The 18,141-nt window shown below is 45.0% G+C and overlaps 1 protein-coding gene across 1 annotated transcript in view; it reads left to right on the top strand.

Moving 5' to 3' along the window:
- The first annotated feature begins 384 nt into the window (after positions 1-384).
- LOC140388827 (extended synaptotagmin-3-like) overlaps positions 385-18,141 on the top strand; it is a 184,726-nt gene continuing 166,969 nt past the window's right edge. Inside the window, exon 1 of the mRNA XM_072473172.1 lies at positions 385-741. Coding sequence (XP_072329273.1) covers positions 385-741 — 357 coding nt within the window. The remainder of the gene's footprint in view (positions 742-18,141) is intronic.

Consider the following 18,141-nt stretch of genomic DNA (forward strand, 5'->3'; position numbering starts at 1 on the left):
GCTGGCTGTAGGTTGGCTGGGGGTGTGTCTCTCGATGTAGGCGGAGAGGAGATTGTTTTTCGCGGTGATGAGGGTGGAGGGAGACGGAGAGTGTTGACGCCGCGATTCCAGCCAGGAATCTGTGATGTTCCCCGGAGCAGCAAGGACCGGGGGGTTAAAAAGGGCAAGGCTGAGCAGGGAGGGAGCTGGGTGAAGGTGTGTGTGATTACCGTGAGGGCGGTGCTGGCTTCATTGTTGATCCGAGAAGTTTCAAACCCGAGAAGGGGGAAGGTGCTCCTGATATTTAAAATAAAAAAGCTGCGAGAGTCGAGGCTGCAGTAAACCTGGGACCCAGGCTGCAGGAGTCCAGGCTGCAGGAAACCAGGCTGCCCATTGAAAGCAAACATGAGAGGCGGCGCGGAAGTGAAAAGGTTCCGAGGCAGGGAGGGTCTGTCATTCTCGGAGCGGCGGGATTCTGTGTCTTCAGAGATACTTTGTGATGAGGTGGGCGAGAGCCCTCTGGTCCCGGGCTTGATGGAACTACTGACACAATTCGCCAAGGCGTTCACCTACCTTTTCCCCGTCTACCTAACCGGATACTTCGGATTGAGTCTGACCTGGATCATCTTCGGGCTCATCATTTGGATTTGGTGGAAAAGGAACAGAGGCTGGAAGTTTGCTCGTTTGCAAGCAGCATTTCAAATCCTGGAGGATGAGAAGTTTGTGATTACTAATGAGATTAAGCAGGATCTTCCTCCGTGGGTGGGTACAATCATTGATTAACCGAGATTTAGATCAGATCAGACGTGTAATGATGTGCACAGACAGGTATCGTTCCAGGAGCCTGTTTAATTTCATCTGCACAGTTTTATAGTAATCATTGTCATTTCACATTTGTTGTTACTTGGCAACAAGGTGGCAGCACAGGGTTCCTCGCTGGATCCTGCTTCCCCGCCTCCCCCCCCCCCCCCCCCGCGTACTGGATTGAAACTTTTGGCGATTGCTTATTTGTATTTACTCAAGTAACTGCCCGCCACCGAATTCCTGGCTCCCTATCTGTTCAATTTTTTAACCTGTCCGGGTTCTTTCCATGATTCTGGGTCACATGCTGTTAAATAATTGTGACACAGAGCTGTCAAAATGTTGCGTAAGTTAGACAGGTTTCTGGCGCTATAATTGAGCGATAATATTATTCCAGTTTTCATTGGGGCATAGAGACATTCACAAAATAACAATGTAATAACCAGATGGCGTATTTATCCTGTGCACTAAAGACATTTCTAGGGTGTTTGCTAAATAAAGACCTAATAAAAACATATGTTAAACGGATTGAATATATACTTACAAAAAAAGTACAGGATAGGAACAGGCCCTTCGGTCCTCCAAGCCTGTGCCGACCATGATGCCCGTCTAACCTAAAACCGTCTGTACTTTGGGGGTCCGCATCTCTCTATTCCCATCCTATTCATGTATTTGTCAAGACTCCCCTTAAATGTCACAATCGTACCTGCTTCCACCACCTCCGGCAGCGAGTTCCAAGCAGCCGCTACCCTCTGTGTAAAAATCTTCCCTTGCACATCTCCTCTAAACTTTGCTCCTTCCACTTTAAACCTATGACCCCTGGTAATCGACTTCCACTCTGGGGAAAAAGCTTCTGACTAGTCACTCTGTCCATGCCCCTCATAATTTTGTAAACTTCTATCAGGTCACCCCTCAACCTCCGTCATTCCAGTGAGAACAAACTGAGTTCATCCAACCTCTCCTCATAGCTAATGCCCTCCATACCAGGCAACATCCTGGTAAATCTCTTCTGAACCCTCCCCAAAGTCCCCACATCCTTCTGGTAGTATAGCAACCAGAATTAAACACTACCTTCCAAGTGTGGCCGAATTAAGGTTCTATACAGCTGCAGTATAACTTGCCAACTTTTATACTAAATGTTTTGGCCGATGAAGGCAAGCATGCCTTATGCCTTCTTGACTACCTTCTCCACCTGTGTTGTAACTTCCAGTGACCTGTGGACCTGTATACCCACATCCCTCTGCCAGTCAAAACTCTTAAGGGTTCTGCCATTTGTTGTATATTTCTCACCTGTATTCGACCTTCCAAAATGTTTTACCTCACATTTGTCCGGATTAAACTCCATTTGCCATTTCTCCACCCAAGTCTCCAACCATCTATATCCTGCTGCACCCTCTGACAGTCCTCATCACTATCTGCAATTCCGTTAACCTTTGTGTCATCCGCAAACTTACTAATCAGACTAGTTACATATTCTTCCAAATCATTGATATATACTACAAAAAGCAAAGGTCCCAGCACTGATCCCTGCGGAACACCACTCGTCACAGCCCTCCATTCAGAATAGCACCCTTCCACTGCTACCCTCTGTCTTCTGTCACCTACCCAGTTCTGTATCCATCTTGCCAGCTCACCTCTGATCCCATGTGACTTCACCTTCTGTACCAGTCTGCCATGAGGGACCTTTAATATACAATGTGCGTTTCTACAAAAATGAGACTATAGTATTACTGTGCTTAGAAATTGAAGATCTATTTCATTAAAAAATACATATTGAAGGCAGCTGATTGGCTTAACAAATATCTGATATAACCATGGGTAAGTATTTTTGTAGTAATGTGAAATATGACAGTCCATCGTAATAAATAAGAGAAAACATAACAAATGTACAGCAGATCAGTCAGTATCTGAAAGAGAATTGGTGCCGTTTAATTGGAAACATAAGGGGCTGGATTCTCCATTATTGAGACAATGTCCCCACGCCGGCGTAAAAACGGCTGAGTTTTACTCCTGAAATTGATGCAAAAAAGTTAAACAAATTTATAGCCCTGCAGGGGGCGAGCAGTGACCCGGAGTGAATCTCGCAGCTTTTGCTGCAGATATGGGCAGCCGCACTTCCGGGTCAGAGGCCGCGTATACGCACGCCGGCGGACGCGCCGTGCTCCATGGAGGACTCAGATCGCGGAGCCAGACCGAAGAAAGAGACCCCCCGATCGGCCGCGCGCCCGAGCCTCAACCTCCGCACATTAAATCCTCAGCCATCTATAAGGCCCACCCCCGGTCTCCGATCCGCCCGCCCCCGACCAGGGCAGCCGTGGACTGGGTCTGCAGCCGCCACGCGAGCATCCCGACCGGCAATAGGTGGTTAGTTCCATGCCGTCGGGAACTCAGCCAGTCGGGAGCGGAGCATTGCTGAGCAGGCCTCTGGCAATGGCCCCCCGGCAGCGCGGCATACTTCGCGGTGACGCAGATTTTCGGTGCCTGGAGAATCGGCGAACTGGCGCCGGGCCCGATTACGGTGTCAAACTGGATTGTCTGCCCCGGCACCGGTCGCGATTTTGGCGCTGTGCCACCGAGAATTCAGCCCAAGAGTTTGTTTATGTTGTGCTGAATTGGGGCATTGTTAAAGGACCTGTTCCTTTTCTAAAAGACCCCATGGTAACAGTTGAAGAAGACAAGGAAGTTCTCTCGCCTTCGACAATATACCTTCCACAACAAGCACTACTATGTAGCTGGTCATTTATCAGGTTGCTGTTTGTAAATTGCCCACTCTTTAGCCTATGTAAAGCTATGACTACACTTTAAAAGTAATTGTTTCATTGTGAAATGTTTTGGGGATAATTTAAAAATGTGGATGCCCCAAATGCCTTCAAATAATTGTGATTTTACAACTTATCCACATTTACTATGGAACAGGCCCATATAAGCAAAGCTGCTGGTACTGATGATCTGTCTCTGCCTGTCAGTGAGATGCACTATATTATTTCAAAACAACTGCAAAATCATTATCTACTGTCAATCATTGGGAGCTGAGAACCTGAGTTGTTTTTTTGAAAATCTACTCGACTTTCTGCAGCATCCACAGCACAATTGGATGAGACCATCTTATCTGAATCAGCTCATTATCAGAAGCAGTTCTGACATTAGTGCAAAACTGGCAGCAAGTAACTTTATCTGTGTTATGCATTCGTTTCTACTGTAGTGATAGCAAACTAATGAATAAGATTGCATTAAGGCAGGTAACCCATTCTAATGGTTAGGGCAGTTCACATTACAGTGCAACAATATTGTTTAATGTTTAAATATCTGGCATGACTATTACAGAGATGTCGGTGGTGTTACATGGCAGGAAAGCTGCTAGGGAAAGATTTCAATTATATATCATTTGGGAAAATAGTTAATCACAGAATATTTTGCATGAGCGTTTATAATCTCAAATTTACTGTGCAATGTTGGATGTGCTTGTTAGTATATTTTCAGTTGTGGAAAGGTTGTCTTAATGGAGTATTAACTGTATTAACAATGGTTAGTACTGCTGCCTCACAGTGTCAGAGACCCGGGTTCAATTCCGACTTTGTGTGACTGTCTGTGTGGAGTTTGCACGTTCTCCCCGTGTCTGCGTGGATTTCCTCCGGATACTCCAGTTTCCTCCCACAATCCTAAAATGTGCAGGTTAGGTGCATTGGCCATGCTAAAATTGCCCCTTAGTGTCCAAAGGTTAGGTAGGGTGACGGGGATAGGGCGGGGGAGTGGGCCTAGGTAGGATGTTCTTTCAGAGGATCGGAGCAGACATGAGGGGCCAAATGGCCTCCTTCTGAATTAAGCTATTCTATGATTATATGGTTTCCCTTGTTTGGTCAGTAGTTGTTGTATCATTGAAGTATTAACTTTCTATCTATGCCACTTTTTTTGTAGTTTGAAAATTTATCTTGAGCTTAGTGTGTTTGTGAAACATTCCATTTCCAACACAGTACCCGCATATTGCACAGCTTAGTCTTGTCTGCAGTTATTTATAATAGTTGACATTGAATATTAATGGAGTTTGGAGACCAAGACTGGAAATATTATCAAAACTCCACCCAACATGCGAGCCATCGGACGCAGACCGCCACAGACACCGCTTCACTGCCTCTTACAAATTTGTACCTTTTTTATGGCTCCTTTTGACACAGTCAATTGCCTAAAAACTCATCATAAAATATAGGGGCTTTTCACAGTAACTTCATTGAAGCCTACTTGTGATAATAAGCAATTATTATTATGATGTGAGAAGGAGAACCACTGAGCAGATTTGCAGGAGATGAACAAAAGGGCACTTGAGGAAGCTTTTGAATGCGTGGAGAGAAATAGCACGGTGCAGACTTGAAGGAGAGTTTCCAAGTGAATGTTATCTGAAAGCAAGGAGCTGGATTTCTGGTTTGCAGTATATTGAAAGTTTGGAATTTTTTCGATCAGAAATGCGAATTCAACAATCTGTTTAATGAAAAGGAGCTACAGTGAATGTTGAATTCAAAATATTTCCTGCTGCTAACCCATAACTGCGCATTGGGCAGATAACTTGTGAAATACGGCAAGATACAATTTGAGCTGAATATATCTTTTAAAACTGCATTTGCCGTAAAATGTAGAACAAGGCATATAATTCATTCCAGCGCATAAGGAGGTCATTCATGCCATGCAATAGATGTTGTTCAGGAGTTAAGTGCACTACTGGATTACCACATGGTGTTCCTTTACTGCTGTAATGAATCTTTTGGTGAGGTCAAACTTAGTAACATTTAGCCAAAGCTATGATAGCAAATGTTAGGACATAATAATAATTTTTCTTGTCACAAGTAGGCTTACATTAACGCTGCAATGAAGTTACTGTGAAAAGCCCCTAGTTGCCACATTCTGGCGCCTGTTCTGGTACACAGGGAGAATATGTCCAATTCACCTAACAGCATGTCTTGTGGGAGGAAACCGGAGCACCCGGAGGAAACCCACGCAGACAAAGGGAGAACGTGCAGACTCCACACGGACAGTGACCCAAGCCGGGAATTAAACCTGGGACCCTGGCGCTGTGATGCAATAGTGCTAACCACTGTGCTACCGTGGCACTCACACATATCACAATGTCATGCTGAGATGAATATCCTGTAATTGTCATTTAAAAAATATATTCTTTTATTGAAGGTTTTCCATTTACAATAAATCTTATACCAAAGCCAACATCACAAACACCCGATGTAACACAGAACAACAAAACAAAAATATAACCAAATGTATGTTCCTCACTCAGAAAAGAAAACCCAACCCCTATCCTAGCAACTGATGGTGACTAATTCCTTAAAGTAGGCAATGAATAGCTGTCTTCTCAAGTAGAACCCCTCAACCGACTGTGACAGTGTACAGGACTTTCTCCAGGTACAAGAATTCCTTTAGGTCACTGAACCATATCAAGGCACTAGGCCGAGTAGGAGGCCTGTAGCCCAGCAGAACTCTCCTCTGGACAATCAATGAGGCAAAGGCAAGAACGTGTGCCTTCACCCCTGTTTGCAGCCCCGGCGAGTCTGACACCCTGAAAATGTCCACCAAAGGACATGGCTCCAGATCAATATTCAGAATTGCTGACATGATGCTAAAGAAGGTGACCCAAAAGGAGACCAGTTTGGGACATGACCAGGACGTGTGTGTAGTTGACACAGTGTAGCTGCACAGTGTTTTACAATTATTTAATGTACTAGAAGAGGTTAACAGAACAGATTAAAATATATTCTACAATGTAATAAGCTTTAACAAGATGTATTTCAATGGATTTGGTATACAGATTAGTCAGAATTTGAATGAATGATGGGGAAAGGTTTAAGGAACTTAATAACTTACTCCTGTTCTTACATAGCATAGTAATTGTGCTGATGTAGTATTTCATCTGTTTAAAGTATTAATTAAACTATCTAAACAACCTTTCCAGGTAATCAGCCCTTTCAGTAATAAATGGGTGTATAAGAATGAAATCAACTAAAAGTCAATATTTACTGTTATGCTTGTGCTATTTTACATGTTTAATTGGTGTTGCCCTACAGATACAGAATAAGTATTATGCTACTAGTTAACTGAGTGCAGATTTTCAAAAGAATCTTCAGGAAAAGGGACAGGGGTCGCCTGGATATAAAGTTGGCTGAATGACCTGTGTGAATGAATAGTGGTGAATGTTTTTTTGGATTGTAGAAGGTCTACAGTGGAGTTGATGCTCAGACCTCTTTGATATATGCTAGTGATTAAGGTTCAATGGGAGGGCGCAATGTCAAAATTTGTAATAAACACAAAGCCTGGGTGCACTGTGAGAAGGATTGTGATAGACTTCAAGAGGTTAGACAGGCTGGTAGAATGGACAGACATGTGGCAAATTACATTTAATACAGAGAAGTGCAAAGTAATTTTAGAACAATGGATGAGGAGTGGTAATATTAAAGGAAGGGCACAATTATAAATTGGGTGGTGGAGCAGAGTGACCAAGGGTCAATCAGCACAAATTAATTGAACTTGGCAGGTTGAGAAAGTGGTTAAAAATACATATAAAACCTTGGGCTTTATAAATTGAGGCAGAGAGTACAAACGCCAGGGAACCTATGAGAAATCCTTATTATAAACTGGTTCAGCCTTGACTGGGGTATTGTGTACAATTCTGGGGACTGTACTTTAGGAAGGATTTAGATAGAGCGCAGAAAAGATTTACAAGAAGGGATAAGGAACTTCAGTTATCTGGATAGGTAGGAAAAGCTGGGGTTATTCTCTTTATAGAAGATAAGGTTGAGAGAGGATTTGATAGAAGTGTTCACGATCATGGAGGGTCGTTATGCAGTGTAGGTAGAGAGAGATTGTTCCTATTGGCAGAAGGGTCAAGAATTGGAGGACACAAATTTCAGGTGAATGGCAAAAGAACCAATGGTGACATGAGGAAAATATTTTTCCCCAGTGAGTGATGAGGAGCTGGTGGTGCTAAGTGGGTAGCTCTCCGAACTCTGAGCCGCAAGGTTCCCAGGTTCAAGTCCCACTCCAGGGCTGTGTTGGCCACAAAAGAACCCGTATATCGGTGCCAACATGTATGGTCCCCAGCCCGGATAAATGGGGAGGGTTACTGGCAGGAAGAGCATCCAGCTATAAAACCACCCGCAAAATCAAAAAATGGTGGTTGATATTAAGGAATGTAGTGCGCAAAAAGTCAAAAGAGAAAGGAAAGGCGCGGTTCGAATCTGGAACGCAATTCCTGAGTGTGTAATCAAGACAGATTCAGTCATGGCTTTCCAAAGGGAATTGGATAAGCACCTGAAGAGAGAATTTGCAGGACTAGAGACGAGTGGGACTGGTTGAATTGCTCATGCAGAGAGGTAGCACAGACACAGTGGGCTGATTGACCCCCCCTCCTGGACTGTTACCATTCTGTGTTTGACTTCATTGGTTTTTAAAAATTTGAATTGCTTACTTTTAGTAACAATACAAGGTTAATTGATTGCTATGAGCTGTTTCTCCGAAAGCTGCTGAAAATAACTGTTTCATTCAGATAAACAAAGATTAATTAAAATTTTAAAGAAAGGAAATGAAGTGGCAAAAAGCTGAAACAAAGCACAAAATACTGGAAGCACGGATCAGTTTTAGCATCTGATGTGACAATAAGTGAGTTCATTGAGCCTTTTTCCATCTGAACTCAAGTCAGTTGATCTGCATTGTATTGATTTCTGACAAACAAAGGTTTTAATAACATTTTGATTGTAGAAAATAGTTACCAATTTATAACATTATGGCTGGATGGATGAAATATTAAGTTGTTTGTATCACAGACATTTCAAAATTGTCACAAACGTCCTGTGTAATTGACAAACTATGTTTAGAAATATTACTAAAATTAAGGGAAGTGTAGGTATACCTTCTAAGGATTTGGAAAATATCTCCTAGTTATGTTGACTGCAGTAGTTACTCTATATGCTCACAGTGCTCTCACAGTGAGTGCACAAAAGGTGTGGCAGGAGTGCCTTTAGACACGGAGTGCTGATTGGAACAGAGTGCATCTGAGTTTAGGTGAGTGACTGAGTTCGGGTGATTGGCGAGAAAGGGCTGTGTTTTTGTTGGTGTTCGGGTTTATCCTTGAGGTTATATAAAAACTTAAAAAATTATTATTTAAATTAATTAACTAATTGAATATGGCTGGACAGGTGATGTGCTGTTGCTGTATGATGATGGAACTGGTGGATCCCATTGAGACCGTCAGTGACCACATCTGCAGCAAGTGTTGGCTGCTCGAGGAACTTTGGCTCAGAATTGATGAGCTGGAGACCGAGCTGCACACACTGCGGCACATGCAGACGACACAAAGGTTGGTGGAATTACGGATAGCGATGAGGACTGTCGGAGGATACAGCAGGATTTAGATTGTTTGGAGACTTGGGCGGAGAGATGGCAGATGGAGTTTAATCCGGACAAATGTGAGGTAATGCATTTTGGAAGGTCTAACGCAGGTAGGGAATATACAGTGAATGGTAGAACCCTCAAGAGTATTGAAAGTCAAAGAGATCTAGGAGTACAGGTCCACAGGTCATTGAAAGTGGCAACACAGGTAGAGAAGGTAGTCAAGAAGGCATACGGCATGCTTGCCTTCATTGGCCGGGGCATTGAGTATAAGAATTGGCAAGTCATGTTGCAGCTATATAGAACCTTAGTTAGGCCACACTTGGAGTATAGTGTTCAATTCTGGTCGCCACACTACCAAAAGGATGTGGAGGCTTTAGAGAGGGTGCAGAAGAGATTTACCAGAATGTTGCCTGGTATGGAGGGCATTAGCTATGAGGAGCGGTTGAATAAACTCGGTTTGTTCTCACTGGAACGAAGGAGGTTGAGGGGAGACCTGATAGAGGTATACAAAATTATGAGGGGCATAGACAGAGTGGATAGTCAGAGGCTTTTCCCCAGGGTAGAGGGGTCAATTACTAGGGGGCATAGGTTTAAGGTGAGAGGGGCAAGGTTTAGAGTAGATGTACGAGGCAAGTTTTTTACGCAGAGGGTAGTGGGTGCCTGGAACTCGCTACCGGAGGAGGTGGTGGAATCAGGGACGATAGGGACATTTAAGGGGCATCTTGACAAATACATGAATAGGATGGGAATAGAAGGATACGGACCCAGGAAGAGTAGAAGATTGTAGTTTAGTCGGGCAGCATGGTCGGCGCAGGCTTGGAGGGCCGAAGGGCCTGTTCCTGTGCTGTAAATTTCTTTGTTCTTTGTTCTTTGTTATCAGGGAGGGGGAAAATTACCTGGACGCTTTGTTTCAGGAGGCAGTCACACCCGGTAGAATAAGTACTGTTAATTCGGACAGTGGTCAGGGACAGAGTGATGTGACTGCAAGGGAGGCAGGTAGGGGGATCCTGAGTTTAGGAGTTGAGGAGACTCAGCCCTTGACCTTGTCCAACAGGTATGAGGTACTTGCTCCCTGTGTGGATGAGGAAGAGGGTTGTAGGGAGGATGCGTTGGCTGACCACTGCACCGTGGTACAGGAAGCCATTCAAGAGGGGGGAGCAAAAAGACAAGTGGTAGTTGTAGGGGATTCTATAATTAGGGGGATTGATGGCATCCTTTGTAAGCCAGATCGAGAGTCCCGCATGGTATGTTACCTGCCCAGTGCCAGGGTGAGGGACATCTCTGATCGGCTTGAAAGGATTTTGGAGAGGGAGGGGGAGGATCCAGTTGTTGTGGTCCACGTTGGGACTAACAACATAGGTAAGACTAGGAAAGAGGACCTGTTTGGGGATTATCAAACACTAGGGACTAAATTAAAGAACAGGTCCTCCAGGGTTATAATCTCTGGATTACTACCCGAGCCACGTGCCAATTGGCATAGGGTTGAGAAAATTAGGGAAGTTAACACGTGGCTAAAGGAGTGGTGAGGGAAAGAGGGATTCCATTTCATGGGGCATTGGCATCAGTCCTGGGGCAGGAGGGACCTGTACCGTTGGGACGGTCTTCACCTGAACCATTCTGGGACCAGTGTTCTAGCGAATAGGATAAATAGGTTGGTCACAAGGACTTTAAACTAGCAAGTCGGGGGGGGGAGGGAAGTGTAAAACTATGGACAGTATAATGGTTAATGGAGATCAAGGCAGCAGGTTACGTGACAGGTTATTATGTAGAGATATGGGTTCAAAGACAAGGAAAATTAGGAGAAAGGGTAAGAGGAAAAATAATTTGCGAAAAGTTACTGATTAAGGTGTTAGGATTCATAACAAAGACATAAAAAACAGCATAAGTGTACGTTACCTGAATGCTCGTAGTATACAAAATAAGGTAAATGAGTTGATGGCGCAAATCATCGTGAATGACTATGATTTAGTGGCCATTACTGAAACATGGTTAAAAGATGGTCACGACTGAGAGTTAAATATCCAAGGGTATCAGACTATACGAAAGGATAGAATGGACGGTAAGGGCGGTGGTGTAGCTTTGTTGTTTAAGGATGGCATCCGGGCAATAGTAAGGGATGATATTGGTGCTATGGAGGACAAGGTTGAATCAATTTGTGTGGAAATCAGGAATAGTAAGGCGAAAAGGTCACTGATAGGAGTAGTCTATAGGCCACCAAATAGTAACAGGATGGTAGGGCAGGCAATAAGCAAAGAAATAACGGATGCATGTAGAAATGGTACAGCAGTTATCATGGGAGATTTTAATCTGCATATCGATTGGTTTAACCAGGTTGGTAAAGGCAGCCTTAAGGAGGAGTTTATAGAATGTGCCCGGGATAATTTCCTGGAACAGTATGTAATGGAACCTACAAGGGAACAAGCGGTCCTAGATCTGGTCCTGTGTAATGAGGCAGGATTGATTAATGATCTCATAGTTCGGGATCCTCTTGGAAGGAGCGACCACAATATGGTGGAATTTAAAATACAGTTGGAGGATGACAAGGTAAAATTAAACACTCGTGTTTTGTGCTTAAACAAAGGCGATTACAATGGGATGAGAGAAGAACTAGCTAAGGTAGACTGGGAGCAAAGACTTCATGGTGAAGCAGTTGAGGAACAGTGGAGAACCTTCTGAGCGATCTTTCACAGTGTTCAGAAAAGGTTCATACCGACAAAAAAGAAAGACGGTAGAAAGGGGAAAAATGGACCGTGGATATCTAAGGAGGTGAGGGAGAGTATCAAATTGAAGGAAAAAGCATTCAAAGTGGCAAAAATTAGTGGGAGACTAGAGGACTGGGAAGTCTTTAGGGGACAACAGAAAGCTACTAAAAAAGCTATAAAGAAGAGTAAGGTAGACTATGAAAGTAAACTAGCTCAGAACATAAAAGCAGATAGTAAAAACTTCTACAAATATATAAGACAAAAAAGAGTGGCTAAGATAAATATTGGTCCTTTGGAAGATGAGAAGGGAGATTTAATAATAGGAGACGGGGAAATGGCTGAGGAGCTGAACAGGTTTTTTGGTTCAGTCTCCACAGTGGAGGACACAAATAACATGCCAGTGACTGATGGAAATAAAGATATGATAGGTGAGGACGTTGAGATGATTGTAATCACTGAGGAGGCAGTATTGGGTAAGCTAATGGGGCTAAAGATAGACAAGTCTCCTGGCCCTGATGGGATGCATCCCAGAGTGTTAAAAGAGATGGCTAGGGAAATTGTAAACACACTAGTGATAATTTATCAAAATTCACTAGACTCTGGGGTGGTCCCAGAGGATTGGAAAGTAGCAAACGTGACACCACTGTTTAAAAAAGGGGGTCGGCAGAAAGCGGGTAATTATAGGCCGGTAAGCTTAACTTCGGTTGTAGGGAAAATCCTGGAATCTATCATTAAGGAAGAAATAGCGGGGCACCTGGAGGGAAATTGTCCCATTGGGCAGACGCAGCATGGGTTCACAAAGGGTAGGTCGTGTCTGACTAATTTGGTAGAAATTTTTGAGGACGTTACCAGTGCAGTAGATAACGGGGAGCCAATGGATGTGGTATATCTGGATTTCCAGAAAGCTTTTGACAAGGTGCCACACAAAAGGTTGCTGCATAAACTAAAGATGCATGGCATTGAGTTAAAGTGGCAGCATGGGTAGAGGATTGGTTAACTAACAGAAAGCAGAGAGTGGGGATAAATGGGTGTTTCTCTGGTTGGCAACCTGTAACTAGTGGGGTCCCTCAAGGATCAGTGTTGGGCCCGCAGTTGTTCACAATTTACATAGACGATTTGGAGTTGGGGACCAAGTGCAATGTGTCAAAGTTTGCAGACGACACTAAGATGAGTGGTAAAGCAAAAAGTGCAGAGGATACCGGAAGTCTGCAGAAGGATTTGGATAGGTTAGGTGAATGGGCTAGGGTCTGGCAGATGGAATTCAATGTTGCCAAGTGTGAGGTTATCCATTTTGGGAGGAATAACAGCAGAATGGATTATTATTTAAACGGTAAGATGTTAAAACATGCTGCTGTGCAGAGGGACCTGGGTGTGCTGGTGCGCGAGTCGCAAAAAGTTGGTGTGCAGGTGCAACAGGTGATTAAGAAGGCTAATCGAGTTTTGTCTTTCGTTGCTAGAGGGACGGAGTTCAAGACTAGGGAGGTTATGCTGCAATTGTATAGGGTGTTGGTGAGGCCACATCTGGAGTATTGTGCTCAGTTTTGGTTTCCTTACCTGAGAAAGGACATATTGGCACTGGAGGGAGTGCAGAGGAGATTCACTAGGTTGATCCCAGAGTTGAGGGGATTAGATTATGACGAGAGGTTGAGTAGACTGGGACTGTACTCATTGGAGTTTAGAAGGATGCGGGGGGAACTTATTGAAACATATAAAATTATGAAGGGAATAGATAGGATAGATGCGGGCAGGTTGTTTCCACTGGTCGGGGAAAGCAGAACTAGGGGGCATAGCCTCAAAATAAGGGGAAGTAGATTTAGGACGGAGTGTAGGAGGAACTTCTTCACCCAAAGGGTTGTGAATCTCTGGAATTCCTTGCCCAGTGAAGCAGTTGAGGCTCCTTCTTTAAACGTTTTTAAGAAAAAGATAGATACCTTTCTAAAGAATAAAGGGATTTGGGGATATGGTGTACGGGCCGGAGAGTGGAGCTGAGTCCACAAAGATCAGCCATGATCTCATTAAATGGCGGAGCAGGCTCGAGGGGCCAGGTGGCCTACTCCTGCTCCTAGTTCTTATGTTCTTATATTCCATTAACCAGAAAGCAATTGGGTTAATTTAGTGAATTTTGCCACACAAGACATGAAACTTATTTTTAAATATTCAGCGTCCGTTGAGCTCAGGCTTACCTTGGACATGTTATGAAGTATAACAGTTTGTGAATTACTCCAAGATGTATTATTTTGCCCTGAGGGTGAGGAGTTGGCTCCTGTGCATCAGGGGTTATCTGCTGCGGTCGGGGCCTGTACGGAGGCCACAGACCGATGCGGAGACCTGCTACCAACGACGACCATGCTCCGAACAAGGCCGTGATCGAGCGGTGCATCGGCATCCTGAAGATGGGGTTCAGGCAGCCACTCTGGAGGGCCCCTCAATATAGCGCCTAGGATGGTCTCTCACATCATGGTAGCCTGCCGTGCCCTCCATTGTGCAATAAAAGGGGCGACATGCTGGAGCAGGGGATGAACGCCAGGCCTAACCGGACAAGGAGGATGCGGCAGAGGGCCAGGATTAGGCAGAGCATGGGGCCCAGCGGCATAGGAGACCCCACACGTGTGCACCAGGGCCGGCACGCATGGGACGCTTTAATCGCCTCCAGATTAGCTTACCAGGGGGCCTGGCCAATGGAGGCATGAACATCTCGTCCCACCCCCAAAACCCCCCTACCTCGAGCCGACCAATCCCTCCCATGGTGACCATCCCTGCACCAACACCTCCCCGTACCTGCAACCCCCTCCATGATTCCTACCTGCCTCACTATGGGGTGTGGGTCCTGGCAGTAACAGCGGGTCTGGTCCATTGGATGGATGATGATGACCCACTCTTCGGTGAGCTCTGGTGCTCTGCATCCTTTGACTATGTCTGACTCCTGCCCATGGGAGCACTTTCCCCCGTCCACCTGGGTGATCCCACCTGGGTATGCGAGCTGGCCATTCCATTACACAAACCCACCGACCCCTTGGTGGCGGAGGTGGGGACTGGTGCCAGGGAAGTGGGTTGGGGTGGAGAGGAATGGAGGTGAGATTGTGTGCCGGGCAGTGCGTGGTGGCTGCCCTGGGGGCTCTGGCCTGTGCCCACCTCCAACGGGTGCCCAGATGGGGTGGCAGGGTGGTGTGGGGGAGATGGTGTGGTGTGGGGGCTGTACCACGCATACCATAGCGACACTGCAACTCAGTGGGGGCTCACTTGGTTCCCCCAATGCTGACCTCTGCCATGGCAGCTGCCTCCTTTCCGGGCCCACTGACCAGATCTAGTGCCTGCCCTTCCATAATGGTGAGGGGCCGCAGGTCCGGCGGGCCCCCTAGAGTCTTCTCTCTCTCTCAGTGGTTGTGCGCTGCCTTCTCCTGGGGGGTTGGTGGGGGCAGGAGGGGGGGTGGAGGGGGAAGGGACAGAAGTGTTAGGCAGTCAGACGTGGGTAGCACAGGGGGCGGGCAGCTGGTGGCCTTTGTGAACAGGGCTTCCTGGCCATGGCGGGCAGAATGGGTGTTGGCATGTTGTGCAGGGTGGGGTGTGAGCAGACTGCTGGCATGTGGGGTTCGGTCACTGTCCGGGTGGGGACGTTACAGGTGTGAGGGATGGGGTTGGTGCCAGGGGCACGGTGTTGGCTACTCAGCCTGGGTGCCCTGAGGAGGTTGTTACAACACTGCTAGCCGGTTCTGGCAGTGGGACCATGGCCTCTGCCACCTGTACCCAGGCCCAGTGTGCGGCAGTGCGTGGCAGCCTCCTTCACATGTCTGGATACAGGGTGCCCCACCTCCCCTGCACAGCATCCAGCAGGGTCTCGAACTCCGCATCTGCAAACTGGGGTACTTCTCTTCGGGTTGCCATCTTATTGGCTAGAATGAGTGTGTGTGGAGAGTAGAATGCTTATACGCTGCTGCAGCTTGTCAGCCTCTCGAGTGCCAATCACGACCCCGGCGAATCAGGCACCGTTCTTCATTGGAATTGCTCCAATTTCACGTGGCGCCAATGCTAGCCCTTTAACAGATCTTGAATTGCTCAGGGACCAGTGCCGCTTCCGTGCTCGTAGTACACCATTGATTCAGTCCATGGCGTCAGCACTTAGTCTCAGAAATGGAGTGTGTTGAATAAACAGTTGCTATATAACCTGAGGCTTACTCTGTTTATCATACTGTTCTGGAAATAAAAAAGAATCATGTAGTACATTCGGTGAGCTGACGTTTGGTCACAAACATTCTTCGTACAATTTTGATCATGTAATTGGGTCCTAGCCCTTTGAACACGTATACAACAGCAGAAAGAAAAACAATCTAGAAAAACAGGGTAAATGTAGTCTACAGGGGAAAGCTTGCCCAGGTCACTGAACACTGCGAAAAGGTGATTTATTTTCCCATTTTGTACACTGCAATAAGACTACTTGTGCTGTGGTTAAAGATTGTGCGAAGGCTAGAAATATGAATAGTTTAAAGCTGAGCTTACATTTGTACCCAACTGTGTTCAGCTCTTCACTGTTATTTCAAAATGGAGAATTTACTGTTTAGAGCAAGTTAATTATTAAAACTTCAGTATTGAGATTAACCACAATCAGACAAGAAACTGCTTTACACGTCTAGCATTTGGTTGGATAAGAACCTAAGTGAAGCTTCCAGTCAGAAATATGAATGAGATGTCAAACTTAATGTGCAACATGTGTTTTGGTTATTTTTTTAAATGATTTTATTAATGGGTGTAATTACCAGGTGAGAAGTAATTTCTAAATTGAGCATTTTTTAAAAAGTGATTGAGCAAAGCAGCTGAATAGATTACCAGTTGTGGTGTCAGATTTCAGTGAGATAACTGAGGAATGTTGTATTTATGGAACTTCAGGTGAATGAATTCTCAGCTCAACGTAATTATATTCTGGAAAATATCAGTATAACAACACAGTACCATTATTTTCATGTTTTTGTGATGACTTCTATAGTTTGGAAGAAATTCAATTGATGTTTTTTTTATTGGTGAATAAAGGTCTGAGAAGGCGTTGATTGATTCTATCAAGGGCCTGTTCTGTATCTCTGTAGTAAAGGTCACACGCAAGCAGTGCCTTTTCTCCTTCCTGAGAGCACAAACCTCCCTCCTTTGCAAAGCAGCAGTTTCCTGTGTTATGAAAGCTGTTCAGTCCATAGACTTTCTCGTCAGGAGCTTCTCAGCACTATTATGAAGTTAACATTCACTTCCTCTCTTTTGCTTCTGTCTGTGATTGGCAAGGGTTGCAAGCAAGTATTTAGGGCTGTCTCAGCTAGGCATGTACAACTTGGGTTATCAGCGCCTCATTAAAGAACAAAATAGTCAGGGGCGGCACGATGATGCAGTGGTTAGCACTGCTGCCTCACGCCGCCGAGGATCCAGATTCAATCTCGGGTCATTGTCCCTGTGGAGCTTGCACATTCTCTCCGTGTCTGCGTGGGTCTCACTCCCGCAACCTAAAGATGTGCAGGTGGATTGGCCACGCTAAATTGCCCCTTATTTGGAAAAAAATAATTGGGTGCTCTAAATTTAGTTTTTAAAAAGAACAAAATAGTCCAGGAACTAAAGGCTATGTTGGAACACCTCTGAAATAAAATAGACACCTGTCTCTGAAGTGGACCTTTAAAGAAGCTTTTTTCTAAGAATACATAAATGTTGTTTATCAGAAAGTCTCATTTTATAAACATATTGTTCAGATTTGTTTGGTCTTCGTCACATTAGTTCAATCTGTGAAGCAGCTGAACAGTTACACAACAATGAAGGATGAAGCTGAGAGAGAGAATACAGCCTCAACAAATCCCACCATAGTTTACTAAGTTTGTCATTTAAGAAAGCTCCAAATTATAAGCAATATATTCATTACTGTTTCTGATAAAATATAGGACTGCGAATGAGCTTTGCCGTCTATCTAGATATGAGGAAATATTTGAATAATCAAGGCTCTTTCGTGGGGATGTTGAATGATTGTTGCTCAGGTGAGTGGTCTCATCTGCCAATTGATGTCAATTTTAGTCTGCCTGTGTTGCCAGTAACAGCTCAAACGTCAGTTCTGGGAGAGAGTTTGGGCAGGATAATGGTTGGGGGGCGGGGAGGGGGAGGTATGGTGATCACACCTCCTTGTGGAGTGAGAGAAAAATTCCTGCTCTTTCTAGTGGTTATAATAATTCTGGGAACCATTGAAGAATTCTGAGTGGGCTAAGCCCAATTGCTGCCTCACTCATCGGTGACCGATTTCTCACAGGTCCTTTAA

Source organism: Scyliorhinus torazame, chromosome 2, assembly GCF_047496885.1.
Source record: "Scyliorhinus torazame isolate Kashiwa2021f chromosome 2, sScyTor2.1, whole genome shotgun sequence".
NCBI classification, from domain to species: domain Eukaryota; kingdom Metazoa; phylum Chordata; class Chondrichthyes; order Carcharhiniformes; family Scyliorhinidae; genus Scyliorhinus; species Scyliorhinus torazame.